The sequence below is a fragment of the Gossypium arboreum genome, chromosome 11 (assembly GCF_025698485.1).
Source record: "Gossypium arboreum isolate Shixiya-1 chromosome 11, ASM2569848v2, whole genome shotgun sequence".
Lineage (NCBI taxonomy): Eukaryota > Viridiplantae > Streptophyta > Magnoliopsida > Malvales > Malvaceae > Gossypium > Gossypium arboreum.
This window is the reverse complement of record NC_069080.1, coordinates 20,903,434-20,924,687: the sequence shown is the minus strand read 5'-3', so window position 1 is coordinate 20,924,687 and position 21,254 is coordinate 20,903,434. Positions and strand designations below refer to the sequence as shown.

Here is a 21,254-nt window from a genome sequence, read left to right as displayed (position 1 = left end):
ATAATCGAGTCAACTATGCCATTTAGGCGGAGAAAACTCTAAGGAACCTTAGAAAACTCAGAAGAAACGTAAGATGTTTTTCCTTAACCGGTAACCAATTGTTTTAGGGCCAGTGAAAACACTTCTGAGACAAAAGTATTGCTACACAATATACTTTTGAGTTTTTCAGACATGCTTTTTACCCAAATTTTTTTTCTTTGAAAAGCGTTGTTATAGTAGCTCTTAGTCGTTGGTTCATGGTGGAAAGTTCTTTTGCTACAAGTTCAATTCACAACCTCGCATGCGATACAATATGTTTATGTAAGATAATTATTCGATACACTTGTTAGTTCAAAAATAGTTCGAAGGATAATACATTTTGTATAAAAGTGAATGGAACATAGTGCATCAACTATTAATTCACTAATTTCTAACAAATGTATCAATCCATATAATAATTATCGATGTCTAATCATATAATATTTAACTATTGTATCAAATTTTATGACATTTAAAACACACTAATTTTCTGCTCTACTCTTCCTCCCAGAGAAAGTGAAAGCTTTTGGATAAGGATTACGAGGTTACATGCAAGAGAAGTCTCGTTGGCATTTCTCCTCTAAGGAAGGAGATAAACCAGAATATAAAACGCAATTTGCAGCATGTACGTTGAATGATGACTTGTATATATATGTATATAACCAACCATTTATGACAAACAAGCAAGGGAAGGAATGAAACAAGTTCTTTAGTCAACTTCCTAAATCTAACTAAGCTAAGAAAAGCATACACAAAATTAAGCTTTTCATTCTGCTCTACATAGCTTATATGTTTAGACGCAAGCTGCAAAGAAAAACCAATAAACACGAAAAACTTACACTAATAACGCTTTCCTAGAATAACACCGATGATTACGGACACAAAAGCTATACCCAAAATGAACTTTAAGGTGGTCAAGGGCGAAGCAACCTCGTGGTTGGTAGGAGTTGATGAAGAGGATGCAGCTTGCACTGAAGCTGCTTCCAACTTTTTCTTGCTCTTCCGTTTTGATGATGCTGAAAATGTTAATCCATCAATATCTCTGGACTTCACCTCTACTCCATCCTTCAATTCGGCTGAACTTCCACCACCCTGCAAACACATGATTTAACACATGATTTAGGGGTAAGCAACAACTTTCAGATTTTCACAAGAAAAATGTAGCCAAAATGATCTTGAATAGTGTTATATACTTCTACTCAGAAGAATTTACAAGTAGCCACCAATTTTCGTAGCTTTTCTTTCACGGCTTCAGCCAAAGTGTGCATGAAAGAACCGGACTATAAGAGCAGAGAGGAGATTAAAATATGAACTGACCTTCACAGCTACTTGCAGTTTATCTTCCAACTCTTTGACCTTCTTTCCAAGTAGTAATGTTTCATTATTTTTTGCTTCTAGCTCTTCAAGGCAGCAGTTTAAAGCAGCTTCTCGTTCCGCCTCTTTCTGATTGTTTGACATTCAACAAAGAACAGACAGTTAGTTCCGATTCTTCAGTACTGATAATTTCAAACATCACAATGATGAGAAATCTTAATCTCTTTAAAATTGACGCACTTGTTTATCGATAGCATCTCTATCGCCTAGATCTTGTGCATGGTCAGCCTGACTTTGGGTAGCTATTTGAACCTACAAGTGACAAGCCAATTAGTTAAGAACTAATCATTTGCAAATAATTCGGAAAAGAACTGAAGTCATTTTCCTTATTTATTAACAGAGTACTATACCTCTTGTTTTAATTGAGTTTCAAGTTTCACCAACTGTTCTTCAAGTTCTTTGGCACGAGTTTGCGTCCCGGAACTCTCTGTGATCTCATCCTTGAGATTTTTAAGCTCTGATATCAGAGATTGTTCTTTTTCTTTTTCATTTTCCAATTGCTCTTGAAGCTGTAATATTGCAGATTGAAGTTCGTTCTTTGTATCCTGATGTGTTTTATTGAGCAGGTTATTCTCCTCCATTAGTGAAGAAATCTGTAAAAAGAGAGAAACAGAGGTACTTTTATATTACAAAAATAGAAAACAATCATACTTCTGTTTATTAAGATGCTCTAAAATTTCTGACCGAACCTGAGACTGAAATCTCTGCCCTTCAGAAGCTATTTGCTGAGTTAAATCTTCTATAGCCTTCTTTGAAGAGTGAAGTTGATCAGCAGTTTCATCCTTCTCTGCCAGGGCAGCAGCCAGTTTGCCCTCCAAATCACTGAGTTTTGACTCGTATGTGGCGAGTTCCTCAGTCAGCTCCAAATTTTCCTCGGCCAGCCCTCCACTCTCCTTTTCAAAGTGAGATGACTTGGTTTGCAGCTCCTCAACAAGGCTTTCCAGCTGCTTTAGTTTTACAAGAGTCTCTTCCGCCTCAACTTCTCGAGATACAGCAATTTCGGAAGCTTCGTGAGTTTGTTCTTCATAAGTTTTAATTTGGTTTTCAAGCACATTCAACTTTTCAATCAGGTCATTGGCTTCTGATTCTTTCTTGGTGTATTTCTCAATAGCTTCATGTAAACGTGCTTCTGCTTCCACAATTCGGGATTCGGCTTGATCTCGATGTTCTAAAGCCTTTGTATGCTGATTCGATAATTCTCTAATTGTGTATACATGAGAAGCAATTTCTTGAGCAGTTACTTCCTTCTCCGAAACTGCCGAATTAAGCAATTCCTGAAGCTCATCAACTCGGCCCTTGAGATGAATGTTTGTCTGAACTAGAAGTTCGTTCTCCGAGGTAGATTGAAGAGCTTTATTTTCTACTTCCAACATCACTTTTCTGAGCTGCTCATTTGTGCTTTCTAACGAAGCCAGCTTCTTTAAACTCTGATCCAATTCTTCTTTTAGAGTTGCGGATTGTCCAGATGCTTGAGCAACCTGTTCTTCATAAACTTTTAGCTGATCTTCAAACGATTTAAGTTTCTCAAACAGAGATTTTGCCTCCGAATCCTTGTTGGTGAAGCTTTCCATCAGTTCTTGGAGCTTAACCTCCGAATCCCTTGATAGAGATTCATGTAATGACTCGAGCTCTGAGTTCCTCGCACTAGCTTGCTCTAATACTTTTACATGTTGCTCTAGTTCCTCTTCAGCAGCTTTAAGCTTTTCCATTACCTCACTTTCTCTCAAACCAGCAGCCTTAAGATCATTTTCAATGCTTTCCAATTTCTGTTGTGTCATATTTAAATCATCCCTCAGTATCTCCACCAGATTTTCTGCTTCAGCAAGCTTTTCACTGTAGTCTCGGGACTCCTCTTCTAACTTTTTCTTCTCATCTGTTGCTAAATTCAAGCACGCCGTCAATTCCTTCTCCTTCTCATTGGCCCTATGCACTGCAATTTCAAGGCTTGATGCTCTAGCTTGGAATGCCTCGAGTTCGCATGTAAGTTCAGATACCTTATCAGAGTATCTACTGGACTCGGCCTCTGTGTCTCCACATTTCTTTTCTAATTTGCTTATCTGTTCTTCAAGTTCCTGAATCCGGTATTTCTCAGCTTCAAGTAACAGCTCCAACTCATTGACCTTTTTGTCGGCACCCTCTAATTTGGAATGAGAATTCTGGAACAGGTCCTCTAGCTCAAGGCTGCGCTGATGACTCATATTAGCTCGGTCCTCATGTTGAGCACTTCTCTCGGCAGAAACCTTCAACTCCTTCAGGAGCTCTGTATTCTTAATTGTTGACTGGTTTAGAGCTGATTCTAGCAGATTTACCTTCTCCTGATATTCCTGCATTTGTTTGTTTAATAGTTCTTTTTCTTCCTCGACCTCTCCCAATTTGGTAGTAAGTTCAGATATTTTCCCTGAGAATTCCTTCAGCTCTTTCTCGGCTTCAAAACCTTTTAGTTCTACCAAATTTAGCTGTTGTTCAAGCTCCACATTTCTCTGCTCAGCCGCTATAAAACGTGCTTCAAGCTCCCTCAGTTTCGACTTTGCAACCTCTGCTGTTTCATTGGATGCCTTAATTATATCCTCTAGCTCAAGATTCTTTTGAGTGGCAGTTGCTGCAGCAACTCCTGATTCGCTATGAACCTCCGCCAGAGATTTCAGTTTCTGCTCAAGCTCCTGATTATTAGATAGAGCCTGAGACAATAGAGAATCAGTTTTACAGAAATTCTCGTTTGAAAGCTTCAATTTTTCTTCGAGTTCACTGCACAACTCCTTCATCCGTGCTGCATTGCTGCTGAGATCAGACATGTCTATTTCTAGAGCTTCTTTTTCTTTTAGCACTTTACTTAATTCTTCTTTCACCACGGAGAGCTGAATTTCTTGATCCTTCATCTTGTTTTCGACCAATTCCCTTGCGTTGACTTCCTCCTCCAATTTTAATTTAATATCTTCCAACTCAGAAACCTTTACTTGAAGATCTTCTTTAGTTGCAGCAAAAATATTCTCGAGCGTTGAGATATTTTCCCTCACTCTAGATTCCGAAGCTTTTTTCAAGTCCAACTCGTTAGCCAATTCACTGATAAGAGCTTCCTTCGAAGCAAGCCTTTGCTCCAAATCCAACACTAGTGATTTAGAAATTGCCAATTCTTCTTGAGCAGCAGAAAGTTCAGCTGTTGTGCTTTGAAGTGTTGCATTAACCTTCTGATTTTCAGCAACCTTCTCATACAGGCCCTCGATTTCTTCCTTTAGGGAGGCCATCTGATCTTCCATTTCTTTTGCACCAAGTTTCGCAGTTTCAAGCAATCTCTCAAACTCCAAAGCTCGTTGCATCTCAGACTCAGCATGCAAGCCACTTTGTTTATGCAATTCTTCAAACTTCCGTGCTTCTTCTGCTGAACTCCCCAAATCCTGCTCCAACTCTTGCATCCTCTTTCTTGAGTTTTCAATTTTGATGTTGAGACCATCAAATGCTTCCTTCACTTCAGCGAGTTCCTTTTGTTTTGCCTCTTGAGCTTGGAAAGCCTCTTTCAAATTTGCTAACTCTAAACTGTATCTCTGTTCAGCTTCAATGATCTGCTCCTGCAATTTTTTATTACTGAGATCAAGTTCATCATACTGCTTTCCCACTTCATCCAACTTCTCCTTTGCAAGCAAAGCTTCATCCTTCAGTCTGCTATTTTCTGATTCAAAATCCTTTAATGCTCCGGTCACTCTTTCCAATTCAAGCTCGAGTTCCTTCATCTTTTCTTGGGCTTCAAGTAGTTCTCTACCTGAATTGCTTAAGCTTCTTTCGATGGTAGTTGACTCATCGCCCTGGTTGGGTGAGGGCTTAGCGACATTTGAACCGTCCTTCATATCTAGTGCTTCCTTCTCTACTTTAATGAATTCTCCATCCAAGGCAGTTTCTTCTTCGTCTTTGTTTCCTCCCTTTCCGACCTGTGGCAAGTCTCCATTTGAGGCCCATCATGCCTCAAGCCATAACCATTAGAAAGGAATGCTCAACCGAGAATCAACTGAACTATTTATGGAAATAATGTATAAATGAACCAAAAATTACCATTTCAAAGTTAGCATGCAGGGGAAATGAGTTTGATTTAAGAGTGAGCATATTATTATTGCAAATAAAAAACTACTGAAACAGAAACACCCTGCAGAAAACAGAAATACGGTCTTACATTAACAGGCTCGGCAATGTTTTCAGTATCCTTAAGAGCTTCCTTCACTGGGATTTCAGTACTTGCTAGGTTCTCTCCTTCCATATTTGAATAAAATAAATTCTGGTTTTATCACTTGTTCACCTGTAATCATTGAAGTTCACAGTTCAGAATGGAAAGAGAAGGAGAGAAAACATGTAAATCATGCATTTTTTTAGTCAATTATCAGTTCAGTTTGTGTTTGCAGAATGAAAAGAAAAGGAGAGACATCATGTATGCATGTAATATTGAATCATATTCGAACAACAATATCATCATATAGGGATAAAATATTATGTTAATTGATGATGATGTTGATATTATTTTTTTAAAATTTTTTTATAGGTTCATACTTTGTGAAGCAAGAGTCTTTAAAAGGGTTCTTTTTTTACTTGTAAATTATATGCAAAGCATGTAACATTAGATATTACGTCAAAAAGATATTTTTTATTATTTTACGAAGCATATTTAAGGAAAATATCTTTTCTTCTAAATATTTTGAACTGTTATTCATTTTCTAATAAATAGAAAAGAAAGAGTAGTGGTATTATGGTGTTGAACGATATAGATAGTTGTAAATTTGAAATGAATGATGTGCAGTTGGTATAAGGAAGATGATGCCATTGTCAATTTGCCACCTAACAACAATAACCATACCACTTTATTAAGGGCTCGCATTGTTTCCATCACATTCCCGTATAAGGAAATGGCTCTTCTTAAGATTAACCACATTTTTTTGCTATATTTTTCATCATTTTTTGTTTTAACTTTTTTTATTTTTCAAGGGCCAAAAAGTGTATATTTATTTTAGTTCCTTCTTTATTATTATTATTTTTTTAACTTTTGCATTATTACTTTTGTTTTATGTTTTATATGTATATATAATATTATTTTATATATAATTTTTAGAAGTGTAGTTTCTTTGAAAATATCTAACATTATCAGAATATTTAATAAATTTTAACTTATACATAATTAATTAATAAAATTATGACTATAAATAATTAAGTAAACAAGTTTTTTTAATATAATTTAGGTAGGTTTAAGTTGTTGGCATCAAAGTGTTAAAACTCTACGTCTAAACCTACCCTTTCTCAATTACTTCTAAAATTTGTATGCTTGTTTTGATATAAAAAATATTTTTAACTATAGTATCATTTTATATGTAAAATTTAATAATTTTATATTATTTTTAACTTATCAAATAGGTAAAAAATTTGATTATTACAAATTCTAATTTAAAGTATTCATTTGTTAAATTTCTTCTTGTAATTAATCGAAGAAGTCTAAATTAATCAAGATCAACATTATTTTTGATAAATGAGTTTAAATTTAAGGTACAATTTGATATTTTTTATCTTATTAATTAAGTACCTATATTTAGTATAGTTTTTGTTATATAAGGTCTAATTACTTTTGACAAAACCAATTGAATGTCACTATGACATTATTGTATGTAAAGGTTTAGGTCTCAAACTTTAAAGATTCGAGTTTGAGTTCTAATGTTTGCAATTGTAATATATAGGTTTCCTTCTCACTCGGTTTGTATATCTTGTGTAAGTTTTATTTGATTCTTTTAGATTAATCTAATTTTTATTTGGTTCTTCCACTCTACATTATATTGAATAAATTTTACACTCTAGTTGGTCATATATATTTTAAACCAATATATATATACATATTAAAAATAAAAATAACAATAATTAAATGAAAATTTAAAAATTATACTGTTTTATTTTTAAAACTATTTTTACTCCTTTATAAAAAAATAAAAGAACTAATTTTTATAAAAGAATAAATCAAAATTATGAAAATATTCTTTGGACCGCGTAAAATCTTATAATTTCTTATGAAAATTGGAACTTTTTAATTATTTTATATATTTATAAAATATTGTATTTACTTAATTTTTGAAATGACATAATCATCATATTATTATATTATTCACGTATTAAATATTCATATGAAAATATTATGCCATTTGATGCAATCAACAATTTTGTAATGAAATTTATTTATATATATATACTTAAAAATTTTAAATACCGGATTGCACGCTAAAAACTAAATTCAAATAGCAGTACTTTTTTTTTTTAAGGTTTCACTAGTACAAAAATAATATTGTAAGAGGGAAATGCTAGACCGTCATTTTAAATTTTGAATGGTAATTTTAAGGATAAAACTATAATTTTTCATTATATCAACTTATAATTTGTTAATCATTAGGGCTCAAAAATAGTTTATCATTTTAGGAAGGTAAAAGTTAGAAGATATGTACAAAATATATATTCAACCAACTATAATATGAAATTCAACCAATGCAATCAGAGGAAGGACATGAAAATAGTTAAAATTATTTGAAAAGAATCGGACAAAATCCATACAAGACATATGTACATAATAAGAGGAAGACCATACATTACAATTGCAAATAACAAGCCTTCAAAGTCTGAGCTTCAACCTTATCAATAGTGTCAAGTTCTTATTAGTGAAATAACAATATATTAACCCAACTAAGGTAAAAGTACTATGAAAGTTTCTATATTAGGAGTGAGATTGTATTTTATTGTCTATACTTAAAAAAATTGACAAATTAATTCATATACATTAAATCAAAGAATAAATTGGTCATTTTATTAAACATTTCATCAATGGTTGCTATTAAAAATTAATCTTTGCATTTTAACATGAGGTACATATAGCGCGTCATATGTCATTGTATAATTATTTTATCAATCACACTAATTCTTTACAATACAAATAGATATAAATTTTAACAAAAATAATAAATTCACTATTTGATCTAATATATATAAATTTATTTATTTATTTTTAGAATAGAAAAAATAAAATACGATATTACTTCTACTACAACGGGACTTTTGCCACCCAACTGAGTACAATTCTTTGTTTTCTTTGTGATTGATCCGTTACCAAAAAGGAAAGAAAGAAAAACTCAATCTTTTCCTACTATTCCAAATTAGAACATCGAAAATAGTGGTCATCGTCAATCATGTGAGGTCAATTAAGTTAGTGGGGCCCAAAAGGGTGCCATCAAATAGGCCCCATCACTTTAGCTTATTTTTTGTTCTATGTACCAAAGCATATCCGAATCAATTACTTATTCTAAAAATAATATAATAAGCCATCGTGACAGCTAATTTTACTAATTCAATAAAGAAGCCCATCCTTCTCCCTCAATTTCATCTTTTCCGTTTTTTTGGATTTCCAATCTTAGGGTTTAAGTATGCTCGATTGCGAGGTTTTTAATGTTTTGAGTTTCCATGAATTAGTAATTGATTTTATTTGAGTACAATAATTTACGTCTATTAAGATTGATTATATAATTAGTTAAGACTTAAAAAACTATATTTTTAGAAAATTTAAATTTTAGTTGTATTTTATTTTAAAATTTTAGTTCTTGTCATTTGATTTAAAAATTATTAATATGTTGTGAATAATTTTTATTAGATTTTAAATGTAACGCTTTAATATTTAAAGTTGGATTTAAAATTTAAATTGAGTAAAAATGAAAAATGCTTAAAGACCATTGCTTTATCAAATCAACTTTTTGTTTTTTACTTTTTATTTTAGTTTTCCTTTTACTAAAATTTTTAAAACTAGATAGATGATTAATTTAACTGATCGATTTAATTTTAATTAGATAAATTATTAAAAATAATAAAAATAAAAAATCCATCGGTCCAACTCAATTCTAATGACCATACCTTTTACTACTGCAACTCTTAATTCATGTTTATGATTTAATCCTTCAACTATACTATTTTTAAATTTTTTAATCACTTTAATATTTAAATTATCATATTCTTATCAGCTTATTCAAAATTAAAATTTATCAGTAAAATGTCAAGTGAGTAAATTTTTTTGTAAAATAGGTGGAAAATATAATTTAAATACAAAAAAAATGGAAAACAGGTAAATTTTAACTTAATCCAAACATTTAAGTCATTAATTCAAGGAATCAACAAGGGTTCCAAGTGGAGTGCAATCAATCAAATATCGTTTCCAGATAGTCAATTTCATTTTCTAGAAATAATAAATTAGAAAGGAATTCTATACGTTACATAGTCCTTTGAGATCTAAAACACTTCAAAGTTTTAACCCCTTGGAATTGAAACACTATCTAATGGAAAAACAACAAAAAAGGAAAAAAAAAAAAAGGAATTAAGAAGAAATTGGCGTTATGAAGAGGATCAAATTCGACACTAATCCAAACAATTGGCGAAAGAATTGCTGTTTTTTCTTTCACTTTCTCTAGAAAAAGGAAAAATCATCCACCAAAAATTATCTAAGCGATGTCTGATCATGATGATCCATCATATATTTGAAATAAACATGCAACAAGGGGAGAAAAAAAAAAAGAAAACAGAAAACAGAAACATCGAAAGAGATAAGAGAGATTCTTGCCTGATGAGAAAAGTCGGATTGATTTGCTTTGCTTTGGCTTGCCTTACTATTTGTTTAATAGTGTTTTCTTTTACTTTGAGAAGCTAAGGGAAAATAATTGCTGAAAAATTCAGAAAGGAGGAAGAGAGGTGAAGTGGAGGTGATGAAAATAAAAAATATGAATGACAAAAAGAGAATCTTTGATATAAAAAGCAAAGGGCAGCAACACTTTTTTTTTTTTTTTACCAAAAGAAATTAATTGGACTATTTTTGAATTAATTTAAAAATTCCTTACTTCAATATTCATTTCCACAAAAAACTAACAAATTCTCTCGTAATGACAATTTCTCCTCTCTAAAAGTGCCCTTTTCATTGTCGCTGGCGTCATTTTTTTTCAAATGATAAATTTAATTACTTACATTTATCAGTTTTGTCAAAATAGACTTAATTAAATTTTAAATTTTTTGTGATTAACTTTTATTTTTTCTAAATTATTTTTTAATAGATTCGTGAAAGTATGTTAAAAAGTTAATGGGATGATCAAGAGTTATTTTTAATTTCATGTATGATTTATTTATTTTATTATTTTTCCATGTAATTATTTTATTGGATTACTTAAATAATAAATTACATCTCATCACAAATATTCTAAAAAAAATTCTACATCATTCCGTTAACCTTTTTAATAATATTTTAATTAAATCTGTTAAAAACAATTTGAAAAAAAGAACAAAGGTTAAGGGCTAAAAAAGGCTCATAAATACAATTAGAGTCATTTTGACAAAATATGTAAATATTAGTGACCAAATTTATCATTAAACCTTTATTTTTTTTATACAATAACACTTAGACCCATTTTTTTTTTTTTGTGGTCTATGGCTATCAAAATGACAAGAAACAATGTCACATCTGACGTATAAAGGATCATGATCAAGGCACGTAAAACAATTCAATGCAATCATTTGAGTTGATTGAGCTTACTTAATCTATCAAGCCTAGCTTAATTCTTGGAACATTATGAAAAACTCATTTACTTGAAGCCTAGTGAATAAATTAAATACTCAAGTAACTTGTATTTTATTAGAGTAATTTTTTATAGCGTTAATGCCTTAGAAAATTCTCTTTGAGATTCTTAAATTTTATTTTATTTTAAAATTCCAAGTCATGTATTTAGCATCCCTATCACTATTCTATTATTGATTTAACGAAATAGATTTAAAATTTTCTTTTTATAATTCGAGTAATTATTTTGTAATTTTTAAAGTTAAGTAATTCAATTAAAATTTACTAATAGTTGGATAATTATTTATGTAATTTACCTTATATTTATAAATTTTAAGTATATTATAATTATTTATTTTATATTATTACAATAATTATAGAGGTTGAAATTATTTTTATCACTTTTGTTATGTGATACTTTTAAAGGTTGTTTCTAGACGTAATTTATCAAATAATTATAAAAGTTTTATTTATTATGAAGTATTTTTTTCAATTTTTAAAGTATTTATTGATATGATAAAATAATATGTTAGCATGTGATACATGTGGTACATTAAATGTTGTCTATTTGTTCTGTCACTTAACAATAAAAATAAATAAAATTTTTAATAGAATTATTAATTTGCCTTTGATCCAACGTATAAAAATTAATTTAAGTAAAAAAATAAAATATAATCCGATTTTAGTTTAGAGAACTTTTAATAATATCCCAGCTTTATCAAGCAGATCGAGATGAATATTCCTTTGATTCGCGATTGAATTAACTTGATTTTTGTTTAAACCATGAAATTTTATTTTTATTTCCATTGCTAATACAAGGACCAAAAATCAGCCAATAAAATTTTCAAAAAAACCACTTTCTTGCATGCTATAATAACGTTCTTTAGTTTCAGAACAATTTGATTAAACAATTCCCAAAAACTAATATTTCCTGTTTTACAGATTGTGCTATGAGGTGAAATTCCAAAATTTTGTTTCACAAAAATCTCTTTTTTTAATATAAGAAATCCAATATTATTTTGATTATGTAACTAAAAAACACTGAGTCATGGTTGGACACGGCCCATGAAGGCAATGGTATAAATTAAGCTAATAGCCCAAATGCCATCTATGAAACACATTAAGGAAACAAAAACATTATCCCCAGGCTGTGGTGGACTAGTGGAGTATAGCTTAAAAGTGCAGAAGCAAAGTGAGAAAATGGACGGGGTGACGCAATTAGCCCTTCCAGTGCTGGGAATTGTAGCAGCTGCTGCTGCTACCTTTTATGTCGTCAGCTTTTCTGAGCTAAGAGAGGTTTTCTTTTTCTTCCTTTATCTGGCTTGCTTCTTGTTTCATTATCTCGTTTCATTTTGCTGCAATTTTTTCTTGCAGAAATCATTTAGAGATTTAGAAGATTCAGAGTATGAAAAAGGAGGATTCGATTCTTATGTAAGCTCTAGGAAAAGGCGTGCCATAAGAAAAGCGGAGAAGAAGGCCAAAAATTGACTACTTTGCCCGTTCCATTAGTATTCCAAAACTGCTTTTGCTTTAATTTGTAAAATTTTCAGTAACTTGGTTCGATGTTATTTAGTTTTTAACTTTTAAATTTCGGAGAAAGAGTTTATAAGAGAACAAAGGCCCTTGTTGGTTAGCAAACTGCAGTTCATTCAATCCCATTATTGAGCACAAAACACAAGATGAAATGCTCTTTCGTTTGACAAATTTTCATGTAAGAGCGATATCTTCATATCCGTGTTCAGATATGTAGAGAGGCGCCTGCGAGTCATTGCACTGCCACACATTAAATGGCGACAAGGATCTCAATGGTTTGAAACGCCGCCGTTTAGTTTCCATATCGATGAACATTACATTCAAATTTTCCTCAACATGTTTCATGGATCATTCCCTGTGTCCGATTTAGAGTGCCCTCCGCCCTAGCTGAATACTCGTAACTGTGATGGAGTTTTGAGAGTGGTTTCTTTCGCTATTGCTTGAGGCACTATTTTTCCCCTTAAGATTAGATTACAGATCGGTATCACCATTCAAAGTCCCAAAAATCTTGCTTTGTTTTGAAATGGTTTTGAGCAAAAATATCAAATCCAAGAAATGCATCTGAAGAATAAGATAAATAGATAGTTACGAAAATAGGGATAGCAAAATTTGAACCGCATAATGTATTATGATTCAATTTACTTTGATTGGAATAATTTTTTTTTTCGAAGAGTGAATATGAAGCAAGGTAGGGTGGATTTTTTGTTGGACAATGGGTATAGAAATTATGATAATTGCTTTGCTTGTTTTGACCTGTGCCACTATATAAATTACTATTTGATAAATTTGTAATAATATATTATAGAAAAACTTATATGTTTTTTTTTTAAAAAAATTATGTTCAAATATTTATTTACTCTAAAAAGATTTAAAGGGTGAGGGATAGATGCATCCTCTATGAAAGTGATAGTATTTTTTAATATTATACATCTATAATAGAGTAATTTTCAATATTATACATCTATAATGGAGTAAGACGTGAACTATAAAGTAATAATAGATTTGACGACATTTGCCCCTCCCACTTCATTGCTTATCCTTAGACGAAAGGTCTTACATTGCTTATCCTTAGACGAAAGGTCTTAAGCAGCATATCTGATAGAACAACTCAAAAAATAAGGAAGTGTCATCAATCTCTTTATGCTTGATTGAAGCTTGAAGTACTTCTTCGTACAGGTATAATATCTCAGGGGCAATGATTTTGTACAATCATCTTTCGTATTTGATAAAATATAGATCTAAGTTTGTGTATGATACTAATAGATAGGAGCTCATAGAAAAGTATTACGAGGCCTGGTGCATTAGAATCCACTCAAACCGAATCCATTAGTATGAAACAATTCCTTCATTGTTGTGGAATAAGAAACCCTTTTATCGTGTTTAATTTATTTGAGACTATCAGAGCAAGATCCACGTTTTGGGAATACAAGTACAAAGCAATAACAAAAGTATTTTTAGCTGAACATCGAAACAAAACACACACATAAAGCAAGAGAAAAAAAAGAAACAAAGTAAGACTAAAAACAGTTTCTTTATTAAGGCACCAGATATATCTTACAGAAAACATGTCCCGAGTACGAACTCTGTGAATAGCTTTCAGTTCACACGAAGCAGCATACATAATTTTCACCATCATCAATATAACCTATTCACTGTTTCTTCTGCTGAGACTTGAGTTCCTTCACCCTCTCCTCTGTAGCCTTCAACGCTTTCCCATATTTGCTTATCAACTGCAGAGGGTAACGAGTTCAGGGTTATTACAACTCTGCTTAACAACACCTAGAATTGCTATTTCCATATGTCAACCATAGTTATTCATCTTTATGCAGTTTCAGGTTTGATTAAACCAAGAAAGTTGCCTGAGGAACTTTTCTAGAACATACTATGAAATCTATAGATAATTCAGCAGACAGGGGTAACATCCTTAAAACTTACTTCATCAACCTCTTGAGGAGTAATTATAAATGGTGGAGACATCATTATGTTGTCCCCTGCAACACGTACTAGCAACCCATGTTTCTCACATTGTGCTCCAAAATATGTACCAACCCCTATGGAGGAAATCATCAATAATTTGCTGATAGAGGGAATAACAAAATATGAAATCATCACATTCAATTGCCTTTATATTAAGCCAGCAACTCAAATCCGTAATCATGCAGTAAGACAAATTATTAGTTTCCTCTCAAAGAGTGAAGTAGTAAGTAGACAGCAGCCTTAGTAAAAAAAGAGTAAGTAGAAAGAAGAACTTGCCCCATTCAGGAGGGAATGGATCATTAGGCGACTTGTTGTCTGTAAACTCAGTACCAAGAATCAAGCCGGTACCTCTGATCTGCAAAATCAGAGAAGGATAACAATTTCATGTCTCATTGAAACTACATATTGACTGCATAAAATGGATGTCTGAAATGCCAAACGCACCTCTCCAACAATAGGACTGTCAGAAAAGGATTTTAGACCATCTTGAAACCTCGGTGAAATGCTCTTCACCTTCTCAACAATATTTCTCTCCCTGCAAGGATATGAAATAGACTTCCCTAAGTATCACATGCACTATGAGAACTAAGTCGAGTCAGAAAATGTCCAACTTTTTGCAGGTTAATTGATTGAGTAGTGAATGGATGAAAATTGAACCGTGAAACAGATTTATGTAGAAACACTGTTTAACCATATACAACTTGAAGAAATAAGCTTGGTAATGTTTTCATAATTGTATTCTTTGGTTATTATTTTGGTCACTCATTTTCCTTCAAGATAACATGAAGACTTACCCCAAGATACCTGCATTGAATTCAACTACTCCACGAAATAACAGCTATAAACAAGCTTTTCTATTTGCAATCTAGACATTTTAAAATTATATAATATTTTCTATTTAGGGGAAGGATGGAAACACACTTGTAGAGCTTGAGTGCTTCAATTGCAACAGCACAGGATACAGGGTGCCCAGAGTAGGTGAATCCATGAGAGAAACTACCTGAAATGAGCGAAATTCAATGAGGGGCCAAAAAAATGAATATACACATGCCCTTCAATGAGTAGTATTAACATACCAAGTTTGTTGCTTTGAGAATAAATGACTTCTGAAACTTCCGGGCTCACCATGACTGCTCCAATGGGCATATATGCTGAAGAAAGAGCCTGCGAAACACAATACCAGCAAATGCTGAAATATGAGAATTATCTCACGGTTAAAGCCTATATAATACTTGAATACTTTCTTAGCTTCACCTTTGCTAGTGAAATAAGATCTGGTTTAATATTGTACTTGTCACATCCAAACATCGTCCCAAGCCTTCCAAATGCACAAATAACCTAATGCAAAGCGGAAAAGCATGCTTAAGAACAAAGGTTGGAAAGATTTCTAAGATAGCAAAATCAATATGGATACAGAGATAGTCGAGTACCTCATCGGCGATAAAAAGTATGTCATACTTTTTCACAACAGCTTGTATCTGCATGATATTTGAAGTGTTATATCAGTAAAAACTGCAGAGAACTTTTGAAAGATACCGCACTAGGAAAAAAAATGAAAAATTGCAGTAAATTATTAATGCTTTTGTATGAATCAAACTAAGTTTGCACTAGCATTGCCTATTTGAATATTCCAGTAAATAAGGAGAAACAGGTTGAAACGTTGATGGTACCAAAAAGCAAAAGAAATAGTTATTTCAAGTGTATAGAAATAATTAGCTATTAAAAGCTCACCTTCTCAAAATAAGTAGCAGGAGGAGGTATAACACCTCCTGCTCCCATAACAGGCTCGGCAATAAATGCAGCAATCTAAGATGAAGAAACTTGCTAGGTCAGCTATACAAACAAACCCCTTCTAGTTGAAAAAAAGATTCCCATTTCGTGTTAAAACATATTAGCTGACATTACCGTCTCTGGACCCTCTTTCAGAATAAGGTTCTCTAAATTGTTGGCTAATCTTGTTGAGAACTCCTCTTCCGTCTCACCTGAGACATAAATAAAGATGAGTATCATTTTGAATTTTCAAAAGTATATCTCAGAAAGATTGGTAAACTTGAAAACCTTCTAGATGATAGCGCCAATAGTGAGGGCAGTCAGTGTGCAGCACAAATGGAGCTGGCAGGTCAAACTTTTGATGTAGAGCAGGAAGTCTGTAATGGCAATCTAATAGTTTAAGAACTCCAGGATTTCAAGGATTAAGTATAAATATTTTGAAATATAAAGTAAATTTTACCCAGAAAGACTAGCTGATATCAAAGTTGAACCGTGATATCTGGAGGTATTTAGAGAAAGAGAAAGGATGGTAAGTATTCAAGAAATAGCACAAAGGGAAGCACAGAAGAATAATATTGATTGAGTAGTTGGATTTTACGATTTTGCTCGAGCAATAAATTTCTTCTTATTCGGTCTTCCAAGTGCATTATTATAATACCAAACGAGCTTCACCTAATATATATAATTCAGAAAGTTAAACATCAGCAAGCACCAACTTCACTTTTTTAGTTTATACCAATCATCAAATTATACCCATTACTAATATGAACATTCAAAAACGATATTTAAAACACTACTATTAGACTATAATAAACCTGAGTATCATTAGCTTCAGATCCACTATTTGTAAAGAAGACTTTTGCCATTTTGGTTGCAGTAAAAGTTTCAAGAAGATCCTTTGCAAGATCCTGTAAGATCAATATTTTCACTCTTTAAACGTGTTTGAAATAACAAACACAAAGGCAATATGAACAATAAAATGCATCATGCAGAACACAACATAACCTAATAAGAAAGAATGGTTCAATACTAATGCACTAGATGGATGAAACCATGGGATGAAGAACATCGATGAATACCAGTGAAGGCTTCGTCGTACGATTCCAAAATGAATGGTAAAATGGCAACTTGTTTAATTGAGCAGTTGCAGCTTCCACAAGTCGAGGCTCACTTCCTCCTGCAAGAATTTAGTAAACATAAGAATTCTTCTGCCCTATCATCATAGCATTAGGCTTATTTCCTTCTGTTGCTTAAAAATGCATAAGGTAAACATGAAGATGCAGTGCACATTTAGAAAAGGCATAGAACTGATTTAACAGTTATCCTAGAATGGGAACACCATTGAGAAGTTAAAAGCTCTTAACTCAATTTTATGGTACATTTGCAAATGTTTTGACATGCAAGAATAATAAAGAATGCTTGATCCAGATACAGAATGTTCTAAAAGGTGCAAAGTGACATACATTTATCATGCAGGCATATATAATATACTATATTCCTAAACGGTCATCACAGATTATAGTAAAGACTAAGTGCAACTGCATTACTAGCACTATAATTGATGTTAGTCGCAGCCATTAAATTCGAGTTATTATCATTAGTGAATCACAATCTTCAATACAAGTCAAGATGAGAAAGATAAAAAAGGGGCAATGGTTGAGAATATTGAATGAGCCAAGAGATGGTTCTAAAATTACAAGACATCAATACCTAATGCTGTACACCATAGACCAGCGAGAGAATCCAGATACTTTTTCCCATGGGTATCATAAACATAGCTTCCCTATCACAGCAGGAGCAAAGAGGAGCTTTAGAAAAGATGAAACAGCATTTGTTGAGGTGAGTTCATTCACCTAAGCAACAATTTTAAATAAGTAAAAGAAAAACACCTTAGACTCATACCTCAGACTTTTCAATAACCAGGGGATGTAAGTCAGTGGTCTGCCACCCAGCTGTGAATGGAGCCAGCATATCATGCCCCTTAAACCTGAGATGAAGGACATACATTTTTATATACCCCATATGCATCAATATAACAAGCATCTTCAAATATAAACCGTAAGACATTAACATATATCTTAAAAAAATATTCATCAAGTTATGTCTTCAGATATTGTTTTCTACAAGCACAAACTAAGGTACCCATGATAAGAGCAAATGCATGAACAAGTGAGGGACAAACCTATATGAGGTGGGGCAGACATGAATAAAGGTTTAAATACCAAGTTACAGATACATAAATTCACATACCCATTGCCATCCTTTAAATCTGAATCATCTCTCTGCAAAGATGGCTCGGTACTATATAATCTTGCCAGTAATGCACCCTTAAGTGGGTGGTCCATAGAACTTCTGTACGCAGCAGCATTTTTTATATATGAACCAAGCTGTAAATAACGGAGAAATAAAATCAATATGATGTTTGAGAAATGAATACAAAAACCAAAAGGAAGAAGAAAAATCAAGTGGATGTTGCTCCTCTAGCTTTTGCATGTGTTTATATGTTAAATGACCCAAATCAGGCCTAGCCCCTCACTCTGTTAACAGTTCCTGCTCCAAAATGATATCCCAAGTTCAAATCCCCAATTCCTATTTTTATCTTCTTTTCAGTATAAAGAATAAGTAACTAAATGGAAAGTTCAGATATCATCCAATTCTTCTTAAATTCTATTTCTATTACAACTAGTTTTCTTATTCAATGCTGTATTGTGATCATTCAAAGGAAAAGGTTTCACATTAATAGATTCACAAAAAAGACATGAAGGTAATAACTGATCCAGAAATACGGGATTAGTGTACAAAATGGCTATGTTAACCATAAATAATACTTATGCAGGTCAGTGGTTTCTCATAAGCCAAACAGAACCTAAAGTTATAGTCAATGAAGTTGGAGTCCTGGAAAGAGGTAGTAGATTCAGTAGCATTTCTCAACATTGAATATTCCATTCCATAATTTCCTGAATAAATCTGATCATATAACCTTTTAACATATATTGCTAACAGATAATTAAAAGTTGATCCAAAACAATAAACAAGAAAATTATTGTAATTTTAAATTCCCAGAAAGTATTAAAAGATGATATTCAGTAACTCTCTACAGCGTCATGTGATTCATAGAATCCGGAAACCGTATAAAAGTCAGACAAATCAGACAAATAATGACAACGACATAAAGTAAGGAAAAAAATAAATTAATAAAAGCTTCTTCTTTCTAACTCAGCCAAAAAAATTGAGAATTTATAAGTTTTTTAACAGAAATCAGAAGAAATGAAAAAAATGGGTTCTCTTGTCATGAAACCGAACATGTAAGAGAAAAACATGAAGCCTGGGTTTTTTTTTCTCTGAAGAAAAGGGTCGATCAAACAGTAGAAAAAGAAAAAAAAATGTAGAAGATGATTGAAGAATTTAGAACCTGGGTTTTGAGAGTTGATCGAAGGAGGCTGTTGGGCACCATTCTTTTTTTTCTTTATTATCTAAAGTTAAAACAAAAACATGCAGAGAAGCAAAAGGCCAAAAGGATAGAGTGCTCTCAGAGAGAAATGAAACACTTGTGCAATAATTAAGGTTTGATTTTTCTTCTATGAATCCATAAATAAACGAGGACAAATGACAAGTAGGCCACCACCACGAGTAGCCTGTCAAATTAACATGAAGATTCTTTTTTATTTATTTTTTACTCTTTCCAATAACTTCCTTTTGTCAATCTAAGAGTTTTCAAATATCTTCCAAATCCTTATTTGGTTTTTTTAATTATTTAAATTATTCTATCACATTTTTCTAAATTATACATGTGTATAAATTAAAATATATAATTGATGAGAAGTATATTATAAAAATTTAAATAATTTTCTCCTTTATATTAAAATGAATAAATTTAAACTTTAGATTTAATGTTTAATCTATTTACAAAATTTAATATCACAACACCTATTTTTTACCGTGTGATAAATTTTAGGATAAAAATATTTATATAATTTCTTACTTTAGAACAACATAAAAAAAAAAAAAAAGAGTAAGTGTTAGGTTAAGCAATTTGAATTTTAGGATAAAAATATTTTTCTATATAATTCTTTTAAAGAGAAAATTAAATATTAAATATTCAAATTGCTTAATTTTGATAACGTTAATCTTTTAGTTTCTATTATGTTGTTAAATTTACTTTAATTATAAATATAAAATTAAGAGGTTATCTAAATTTTAAATATAAGATTTAAATTTATTCATTTTAATGTAAAAGTTAAAAATAATTTAATTCTTGCCATTTTATTGTAAAAATTCTCGTTACTACTTATATAAATATTTTTATTATGTAATAATTAAATAATATAAAATATAAAATTTGATTCTTCCACACTTAATTGCAACATCACATCAAAATAACTTATAAAATTAAATACAAAATTAATATAATATTTAAAATTATTTTTAAATAGAATGATATTATATTTTAACGTACTTAAATCAATATTATTAATGAATGATTTATTATATTTTATATTAACAATAAATGTCACGCTTACGTGGTACAAATATCTTATCCATTAATAATATAGAGAAGGTTTTCAAATCGAAATTGTTATCTTCACAAAAAAATTATTATTATTTAAGCGGAAAAAAAGGGAAGGGATGAATGAATGAAGATAGGGAGCCTCATCATTGGAACTTCTCTTCCAAAATAAAAGTGCATCCTTGACGTGTTCTTCATTTGCAAAACTATTTCATAAATTAAATAATCCTCTTCTTTTTCGTTTTGAAAAGTAAAATATTTTAAACGTGTAGAAATGCTATTTCATCACTTGGCTTTAACAAGTATGTTTTAAAGGGTTCCATGCAAAATATGACTAGCATCTTTAGATTTACGTAGGATTTAATTACTTAATTTTATAAATTTTTATTTTATTATCACGTAATTTTCTATTATGTATTTAACCGTTATGGGTTATAGTCATTTGGTAGCATTATGGTAAATAAAATTAATATAACTTCATATTATGAT

General features: G+C 31.5%; 3 protein-coding genes across 6 annotated transcripts; 1 reads left to right on the top strand and 2 right to left on the bottom strand.

The window, feature by feature from the left end:
* Positions 1 to 644: 644 nt before the first annotated feature.
* LOC108473342 (uncharacterized) lies at positions 645 to 10,371 on the bottom strand. Of its 4 annotated transcripts, XM_053021824.1 has the most exons (8): positions 10,272 to 10,371; positions 9,998 to 10,097; positions 5,552 to 5,674; positions 2,082 to 5,312; positions 1,743 to 1,985; positions 1,573 to 1,644; positions 1,336 to 1,461; positions 645 to 1,110 (listed from the first exon to the last, which is right to left on the bottom strand). In XM_053021824.1, exons 3-8 carry the CDS (start codon positions 5,633 to 5,635, stop codon positions 859 to 861), a joined length of 4,008 nt encoding a protein of 1,335 aa, XP_052877784.1. In that variant the 5' UTR covers positions 5,636 to 5,674; positions 9,998 to 10,097; positions 10,272 to 10,371; the 3' UTR covers positions 645 to 858. The 4 variants fall into 4 exon arrangements, with proteins under 4 accessions (XP_052877784.1, XP_017630325.1, XP_052877785.1 ...); XM_017774836.2 differs by having other exon boundaries at positions 9,998 to 10,321; XM_053021825.1 differs by lacking the exons at positions 9,998 to 10,097; positions 10,272 to 10,371 and having other exon boundaries at positions 2,082 to 5,345; positions 5,552 to 5,677.
* A 1,688-nt stretch (positions 10,372 to 12,059) lies between these two features.
* On the top strand, positions 12,060 to 12,616 carry LOC108472673 (uncharacterized). The gene is made up of 2 exons (XM_017774227.2): positions 12,060 to 12,274; positions 12,353 to 12,616. Exons 1-2 carry the CDS (start codon positions 12,080 to 12,082, stop codon positions 12,464 to 12,466), a joined length of 309 nt encoding a protein of 102 aa, XP_017629716.2. The 5' UTR covers positions 12,060 to 12,079; the 3' UTR covers positions 12,467 to 12,616.
* Positions 12,617 to 13,859: 1,243 nt separating this feature from the next.
* On the bottom strand, positions 13,860 to 19,846 carry LOC108473906 (gamma aminobutyrate transaminase 3, chloroplastic-like). Its single transcript, XM_017775719.2, has 19 exons — positions 19,671 to 19,846; positions 18,509 to 18,645; positions 18,161 to 18,245; positions 17,969 to 18,041; positions 17,338 to 17,435; positions 17,074 to 17,166; positions 16,857 to 16,930; positions 16,719 to 16,757; positions 16,547 to 16,635; positions 16,394 to 16,470; positions 16,220 to 16,294; positions 15,919 to 15,966; positions 15,743 to 15,826; positions 15,565 to 15,652; positions 15,410 to 15,488; positions 14,933 to 15,023; positions 14,765 to 14,843; positions 14,447 to 14,562; positions 13,860 to 14,241 (listed from the first exon to the last, which is right to left on the bottom strand). Exons 1-19 carry the CDS (start codon positions 19,710 to 19,712, stop codon positions 14,161 to 14,163), a joined length of 1,548 nt encoding a protein of 515 aa, XP_017631208.1. The 5' UTR covers positions 19,713 to 19,846; the 3' UTR covers positions 13,860 to 14,160.
* Positions 19,847 to 21,254: the final 1,408 nt, after the last annotated feature.

What these genes read in the sequence shown, in the direction of transcription:
- LOC108473342 (XM_053021824.1), bottom strand. Translation starts at nt 5,635, where the DNA reads ATGGAAGGAGAGAACCTAGCAAGTACTGAAATCCCAGTGAAGGAAGCT. An exon ending in AAACTCAATTAAAACAAGAG is followed by an intron (nt 1,645 to 1,742) that starts GTATAGTACTCT and finishes TGTCACTTGTAG; the next exon opens with GTTCAAATAGCTACCCAAAG. An exon ending in AACTGCAAGTAGCTGTGAAG is followed by an intron (nt 1,111 to 1,335) that starts GTCAGTTCATAT and finishes ATGTGTTTGCAG; the next exon opens with GGTGGTGGAAGTTCAGCCGA.
- LOC108472673 (XM_017774227.2), top strand. Translation starts at nt 12,080, where the DNA reads ATGCCATCTATGAAACACATTAAGGAAACAAAAACATTATCCCCAGGC. An exon ending in GCTTTTCTGAGCTAAGAGAG is followed by an intron (nt 12,275 to 12,352) that starts GTTTTCTTTTTC and finishes TTTTTCTTGCAG; the next exon opens with AAATCATTTAGAGATTTAGA.
- LOC108473906 (XM_017775719.2), bottom strand. Translation starts at nt 19,712, where the DNA reads ATGGTGCCCAACAGCCTCCTTCGATCAACTCTCAAAACCCAG. An exon ending in GTACGACGAAGCCTTCACTG is followed by an intron (nt 17,167 to 17,337) that starts GTATTCATCGAT and finishes TTGATCTTACAG; the next exon opens with GATCTTGCAAAGGATCTTCT. An exon ending in CTCCTCAAGAGGTTGATGAA is followed by an intron (nt 14,242 to 14,446) that starts GTAAGTTTTAAG and finishes TACCCTCTGCAG; the next exon opens with TTGATAAGCAAATATGGGAA.